The sequence below is a fragment of the Austrofundulus limnaeus genome, unplaced genomic scaffold (genome assembly GCF_001266775.1).
Source record: "Austrofundulus limnaeus strain Quisiro unplaced genomic scaffold, Austrofundulus_limnaeus-1.0 Scaffold0, whole genome shotgun sequence".
NCBI classification, from domain to species: Eukaryota; Metazoa; Chordata; class Actinopteri; order Cyprinodontiformes; family Rivulidae; genus Austrofundulus; species Austrofundulus limnaeus.
The window spans coordinates 925,189-933,038 of NW_013952402.1; the positions used below are offsets into that span (position 1 = coordinate 925,189).

At 38.2% G+C, this 7,850-nt stretch overlaps 1 protein-coding gene across 1 annotated transcript in view; it reads right to left on the reverse strand.

Annotated features, from left to right (window-relative positions):
- Positions 1–245: 245 nt before the first annotated feature.
- itga9 (integrin, alpha 9) overlaps positions 246–7,850 on the reverse strand; it is a 71,291-nt gene continuing 63,686 nt past the window's right edge. Inside the window, exons 27-28 of the mRNA XM_014005308.1 lie at positions 5,944–6,063; positions 246–2,309 (exon numbers count right to left, since the gene is read on the reverse strand). Of these exons, the coding sequence (XP_013860762.1) occupies positions 2,211–2,309; positions 5,944–6,063 (219 nt within the window). The 3' untranslated portion in view covers positions 246–2,210. The remainder of the gene's footprint in view (positions 2,310–5,943; positions 6,064–7,850) is intronic.

The following is a 7,850-nucleotide window of genomic DNA, read 5'->3' on the forward strand; positions in this document are numbered from 1 at the left end:
GCCAGCCAGCCAGCCAGCCAGCCAGCCAGCCAGCCAACCAACCAACCAGTCTTTTTTCCTTTTATTCTCCACAATGTTGGAATAATCCTGAGAACATCATCAATCTTCAGACACATTCCTCTTTTCATATTTCTAAAGGAAATTTAAAAGACTTATTTTTACAGTTTAACTGCAGTGGCCAGCAGAGAGCACCAAACTCCATTGAAAAAAATGCATTAAACCAGGTAAAAACTGAACACACACAGTTGGGATATTCCACTCTGAAATTTATCAGCAGATAAATACACAGCTCCAACATGACTTTAAACATCAAACATGTACAGCACACTATAACAGAAATGATACTGACAGTAGTTTACTCAGAACACAAGTACAAATAACGACGTGATCAAAGGTGGAAACAAACATCACAGTTATAATTTTACAGAAACAATAAAAGTCAAGTGTTGGTTTATTGCATACATTTAGTATAACATCCTTAAAATTGGTGCAAAGGGAAGGTGTAAAAGTGTACAGTATATAATGTTATGCCAGTGGAATTTAATAATGCCAAGATTTAACACGAGCGTGAAACGATAGTGATCGCTARAGAAAGTCAGAACTAAGCAGGTTTTTTTTCTGACTGGGCCGTGTTATTCACCTGATGGGCTTTTCTCAGTTTTAACATGTATAAATGATTTTTTTCTCTTATGTTTTAGTATTCTAGTAGGCTCATCAGAAATGTAAAATATGTCCTCATTTTGCTGGAAACTTTTAATTAAAAACAAATTTTCACAATGAAACCTAAGATTCAAAGCTCTCATAATTAGCTTCAGCGTTTAGCAACACGAGGACGTCAGCAGTGAATCATTTTCTGGACGCAGACATCTGTCCACCTTTCAAACAGCTTGTTCCTGTGTGACTGAGTGCAGAAAAGTTTCCACATAGTTTTCGAGCGTTATTCAGGCCAGAAGCTTCTGCAAAGAAAGATAAATTCCTGATGCTGACTTTCATCTGTCCGTGGAGATCCCATATTTCACCCGTTGCCTAATAATACACGTGTAAATGTAAAATGGAGTCTGCTTGGGGTGAGGTCGGGAAAGGTTTCGGAGTTAAAACAGCAGAGCGGAAGATTTGTGGGGTTTAGGTGAAAAAAAATGAACTGAGTAGCTTCAAATACTTTGGTCCTACTGCACGTTTAATCTGATTTGAAAGCAGGGGCGACTCCAGAAAGTTTTAATAAGAGGTGGTCAGATTGGGGCCACTGTTGATGTTGGGGTGGAACACCAAAACCAAAAATAATAAAAGAATTCCAGGAGGTTTTGTACGCTGTATATAAAGGCTATTTAAAACAAATACTGTTATAACTGACTGAAACTAGTCCTCTATTGTAAATTATTATTCATAATTAAAACTAACGAATCAAATCAGACAAACTAAAAAGCTTAAAACTTGTATTTTTGATGGTCATATTTTCATTTGCACATAAAAGGAAAAATCACAAATAAAATACCACCAGAGAGCTCTACAGTACAGTTAATTGACACATGATAGAAAACTTTCTACTCATCCTAGATAAACCTTTTTCTTTTACATAATTATCTAATGGACAGACTCATCTCTGATTATTTCTGATATTTACARGTGTGAAATAAAAAGCAGGAAAACGGTACAGAAAAGATTCAATCTTCTGCTCCCAGCGATGGGATGAGCTGAAAATACAAAACAAATCCAATCGTGTTCTGTACACCAGATCTTTGGCACAAAGCTTAGGCATTTATTCTTATCAAACATCAGTGCTTTAAGAAAACATACCACAGACACAGTATGTTTATAATGGCAGCCAAAACCCCGAAGCTCGGTTTTAGAATATGGCTTAAAGTGTGTGTATAAAAATAAATTTACTATATAACAGCCCTGAGGGTTTTGTTGTCCATCAGTACGTCTCCGCAGCCCTCTCCATGCAGATGTGGCTCCTTGCCATCACAGAGCAGCCACACTGAGCAGAAACCCCGCCCCCTTATTCTCCACCACCTGCACGAAAATACAGAGTCTCCAAAAAATATGGAGGATAAACTTCTCTTCCACATATGAAAGACATGAAGGATCTGGTGCCACTGGGGCGGCCGGGCTGCGACACCCCCTGTGCTATAGGATCCGTCTCGACCCAATCACTAATCTCACTGGCTCTTCTGGGACCCGCTCCCTCCCCCCGACACAGCTTCAACGTCTCAGTGGTCCTTGTCCATCCAGTCCCAGCTTTCATCGCTGTCTTTCCTGTTCTTTTCAGCCTCGATGATCTCTCTGTAGCGCCGACGGAAAAATCCCATCTGTTGGAGAAAAGGACAAAGGAAGATTGGATTTTAAAGAAAAACCTTTTCTAAAAAACAAACGAACATTGTTTTAGCTGCAATATTACAAAAACAACTAGAGAAACTGCATTTCCTGCGAAAATGCTAATGTGAATGTTTTGAAAACTTTAGCTGAAAGCTGCTGAAATGGAGCTAAAATGTTTAATAGCAAAACAGTTTTTGCAAGTTCAATTTGAAAAGCTGAAAGAAGCATAAAAAAGTTTAACTTATCAGAAAAATAGGAGAAAGGAGCGAAAAGATAGCTGAAAAAGCAGAAAAAGCTAAAATTAGCTTAAAAACAAGCTAAAGGTAGCAGACAAGTTGAAACTAGAACCAAATTTCCCTCTGGGATCAATAAAGTATTTTTGAATTTGAATTTGAAGATGGTGAAAGGGGGTATAAAAATGTTTAGTTTGCAGGAAAAATGCATAAAAGTACAAAAAAGCGACAACTTGTTAAATATGTAAAACAGCCAAAATATGCAGTAATGCAGCTTGAAATTCCTAAATTAGCATAAGGAATCATAAAACACAAGTTCGCTGAACTAAGCTGAAAAGTCCACCAAAATGTGAAATTAGCTTAAAAAGCTAACTRTAGCTAATAACTTTACAACAACTAAAATTGCAACAAATAGCTGAATATAGCAGATAGCAACTGTAAGAAGCATAAATAGCTCAAATAAGCAGAAGGAAATGCAAAAAAGTAGAAAATAGCAGAAGAATAGCAGAAAGAAGCAGAATTATAGCTAAAATAGCAGAAAAAAGCTAAAGTTGGCAAATAGGTAGCTAAAATTTGCACAAGGAATTTCAAAAGAACAGAACCAGGACAAAAGGTGCTGAAAAGATTTAGAAACATTTTGAAGGATTTTAAGGATGTTAAAAACAGCTCCATTCATTTTCAATGGGAAAAATATGACTGAAAAAGTGAAATAGCTAAAAACGTACAAAAAAGCTGAAATACCAAAAGTCATAGCCAGAAAGTCCTGAAGGAGCTGAACGTTTTGATATATGAATTGTAAAAATAGCTGAAAAACTGCAGAATGAGATACGTGCCAAAAAATGTACAGAAGAAAAAATAATGTCATTCACACAATCACACAATAAAATGCTAGACTGCCTAACAAGTACAACCCTGAGTTCAACGTGATGAAAGTATATCTTTAAGCGAAATCACTGAAAACTGAGTGTTGTCCTGCAGTAATGCAAGAGGAAAACAGTAAAAGTCCTTGGAGGGGAAGAAAGTTTAAACATCATGCCTTCGTCTCCACCAGAATCCATAATTTGAAGTTTGCATACAAAATCATGCAAAACCACGAGCGTGTAAAGGAGCAAATCAAGAACTTCTCTGGTAGAAACATATTGTTTCTTTAAGAATGTAATACGATGTACCTGTTTACATTACACAAAGCTAAAATATGCATTTAGTAAGTGTAAAAGGAGGGAATCTGGACGAATGAAAAGACTTTGCTGCCTCTCTCACTACGATTTCATTCATTTATCTGCTTTTGGCTARGAACTTTTATTGATACAGGCCTGTGCTCCCCTCAGGCATTTCCCAATAAGAGCAACACAGGACATGTGCCGTTTTTGTAAATGAGGTTTATTTTGGCAGGATCTGAGGACTTGGGGAGTAGGGGTGGGGGTGGGGGGGGGGCATCCCTGGACCAACATTCCAAGGTTTAGTTGTGTTATTCCCAGTGGAAGATGAAGGGGAGAAAAGGAAAAGGAGTTTTTGTGCGAACAGGGCCTCTGGATATCAGTGCGATTGCCGTTTCCACTTTAAATTCTTCCTCCATGTGAGTGCCACGGTGTGAATTACTGTCCTGTCTGTGATTTGTCCTTTTCATGGCTGTCAGAGGCCTAAAGCAAGCTCTCACCCCCACATCGTTCCCTGACCTCCAGCTGTCTCCGTTCAACTGGATACGGTGCTGACATCTAATCAGAGGTAAACACTGAGCTCCTGGCTGTCACACGGCTTTCTGTCTTGTGTTTATTGTGAGAACGTTGAGGCAGCATTCAGACTATTGTTTTCCTCTTTATTATTTCTTCCGTATGTGTTTTTGCTTGTAACTACTTCAGCATCAGGGCTCTAACGATGGTTAGGCTGATGGTCCTCTTTTAAGGTTACGTTTTCCTGTAACTCCCCAGACTGAAGAAGTCTCTTGGAGAAGAGACGGAACAATGTTTCAACAGAGAAGAACTCATTAAGATAAAGCACAATATTCCACTTGTTCAGGAAATTCCAGCTATGACATTTTTTAAAAATATTTCATACTTTTTGGTTTATTTAACTTCATTTAAATTATTTATCAAAGAGATGCACTGAGATCTCTTCAATTAATGGTCTAATTTGAGCCTTTGTGCAACAAATTTTAGCTTTTAGCTACTATTTTGTGTTCAAGTTTAGTTTAGCTTTTAATTGATGTTTCATCTATTTTAGACTTTAGCTACTCTTATTTTAATTTATAGCTCCTGTTTTAATAATTTTAGCTACTATTTTGCTAGTTTTGGCTGTCAGCTCCTGTTTGTTGGTTTTTGAATTCAAAGTTTATTTTAAGCGAATTTTAGCTTATAACTGTTGTTTTGTCTATTTCAGAGTTTAGCTACTGTTTTCATTTTTAATTTATAGCTCCTGTTTTAATAATTTTAGCTACTCATTTGTTTATTTTTAGCGTCAGCAATGGTTTTGTTGGGTTTTGCATTCAACACTTGTTTAGCAAATTTGAGCTTTTAACTACAGTTTTGCCTATTTTAGATTTTAGCGACTGTTCTTACTTTAACTTATAGCTGCTGTTTCAATAACTTTAGCTACCATTTTGCTAGTTTTGGCTGTCAGCTACCGTTACGTTGGTGTTTGCATTCAAGTTTTGTTTAGCTCATTTTGCCTATTTTAAACTTTAGCTGCTGCTCTTATTTTAATTTGAATTGGTCATTCAACTAGATCTGTTACAAAAGGACAACTGATATTACCAACTTTTAAAAACTGTTACGGCCAGAGGTCTTTCTTCTATGTTTATACTAAAGCATGGAATGACATTCCTCAAAACATAAAGTCCATTTCAAAACTACAGCCCTTTAAGAAGAATCTTGTCTGCCATCTTCTGGACACTTTTTGTTGTGCTCATATTTAGACGTCCTATTTTGCAAATGCTGCCTTCCTGAAATTTGGTATGCTTGTTTGTCTTTGTGTCTATGGTGTATAATGATGTGATTGTGATGCTGTAATTCTGAGTGTTTTATGTGCTGCAGAACAMGAACCTGCTGTAAAACAGCAATTATGCTGAGTCAGGCTTGATTTTTAGTAATCTTTTCCTGTTAAATGAATAAATCAGTAAATCAAATCAAATCAATTTATATCTCCTGTGTTAATCACTTTAGATACTCTTATTATTTTTGGCTATTATTTTTGCTGGCTTCTGCTTTCAGATTATGTTACTAAATTTAGCTTTTGTTTTGTCATTTTTAGTTTTTGTTCTGATTGTTTTAGCGTTACCATTTCAGTTACAGCTTTTAACAAATTTGAGCAGCCATTCAGTTCTCAGCATTTACACTTCATCTTTGCAGAACATGCTCGTTTGTCTCGTTACAGAAGTTTTTGTTTTGTGTGTTTTTACCTTCCAGAGCAGCACAGCTAACAGCAAGAAGATGAGGATTCCCACCAGGAGACTGATGGCAATGATCCAGCCAACGACGTAACCCCGCGGCTCCTGACTGTGGAGAGCCTCYAACACCAGCTGGAACACAACAGGGCCGGGTGAGTCACACTCATACACAACACAGAAACACACGAAAAAACAATGAAAGCAGTGAGAACCATGATGCAATATGGTGCAAATAACAAATCCCATGTTTCAACATCACAAAATAGTCAGAATTCCCAATAAATACTGTATGTTATGACTTAGACAACAGCCRGAACATAATGAACACTGACTTTCAAGTCAGACTCTCGAGGGCAGAACATGAACTCAGAATGGGACAGYGTGAGATGATTTGTGCTACATGGAACACAATAACAACAACTCTCAGCAGTTTGATGTGCTGGAAAACGTATTTTTATTTGGGTGATGAATGGTCGTTTGCATAAGTGAGACACTTCAGACGGTTGCGCCTCACGTTAGTCCTGACTGATATAAAGTGAAATTCATTGATTCTCTTGAGGATAGAGGCTCTAATGACCTTTGACTTCTGACTTTTCTTTAGGGTTTCTCTTTGATTTAGGACAGAAAACTAGCAGAAAACATTCCAGTTCATTCTTAGATTTATGTTTTGGGATTACCACGCTAACTAGCAAAGCTAAGATGGAGATTAAAGTAAATTCCATAAGTTTTTTGACAGTGTGTCTAGAGACATGAAACTGACAGATTTATTCTCTGAAGATCTTAAACAAGGCGAAACCCTCTGTCTTAAGAATTGTATGTTTTAGCTAAGAGAGGCAGGTCGGTTTAAGAAACGACAGAAGAACATGAGATGTAGAGGCTTTGAACTCTGTTGACCAACTGTTCATCGGGACAAAGCCAGGAAAAAAAAAGAAAAAAAAAAACTTTGTTGAATAGTTTCCCACAGTAACGCTTCACCCTATCTCCTATCTCTGAGGACAGAACTGTTGCTGTGCACGTCGAGTCGTTTGGTGTGCAGGACCGACGAAAGCTCTGCCGGTCGTCGCACTCTGACCCCGATCTCCCCGTTTAAAATCAATGTGAAGCTCATTGAAGTTCTTCTAAAATTAGAACTTACATATTTGCAGCACATGAACATTTGGGTTTATTTACACGTCGTAGGTTAAAAAATCCAAGGTTGACGACAGCCAGAGGGCTTCCTGTCCAACCAGAGTCCACACATCATATTTGCACTGTGCTCCAGCTTGCTGTAACCCCCGAGGGAGAGGGGGTAACCGTGTTTACAAAAGCTTTATAGGAGCAACAAAAGTGCTGAAACAGCAGCGTGGTGTGGACGCTTTCAGAGCACCGCTGCAGCTCGGGGTCAGCTGGGGTGCCAACAGTCAGCACCCTAATCTCTCAAGAGGTCCCGTCAGCGGGCGAGCGGGATGCTCAGTGTAATTGACTAATTTAATCTGAGGGGCCATTTAATCACTCAGCGGAGAAGAGGAGAGGGAGGGTCTGTCCTTGTGCACAGCTGAGGACCCCCAAAAAACAGTCGATTGAAGTCAAACCTTCCCCACAATCCCCAGCTGTTCATTCAACTGGTACCTTTCATTACTGATCCTCAGCAAAGCACGTCTAATGTTGTGTTGTGTGATATATTTTATCTTCCATGTTGTTTTATTGTTTTAAAACTGTTTTAATGACCGGACACTTAAAGACGTGTTCAAGACTTTTGATCCCACTGCTTCTCCTTTCTGTCAGTAAACCAGAGCTAAACTCAGAGTTGATGTTGGAACTCATTCATTAATTTAACATTTTTGGTTTTCAAAAAGAAAAAAACAAGTAGGTCCTCTGGATGGGTTCTTCTTTATTGAAACGTTTCGTCGCTCCACCAAGAGACTTCTTCAGTCTGATGA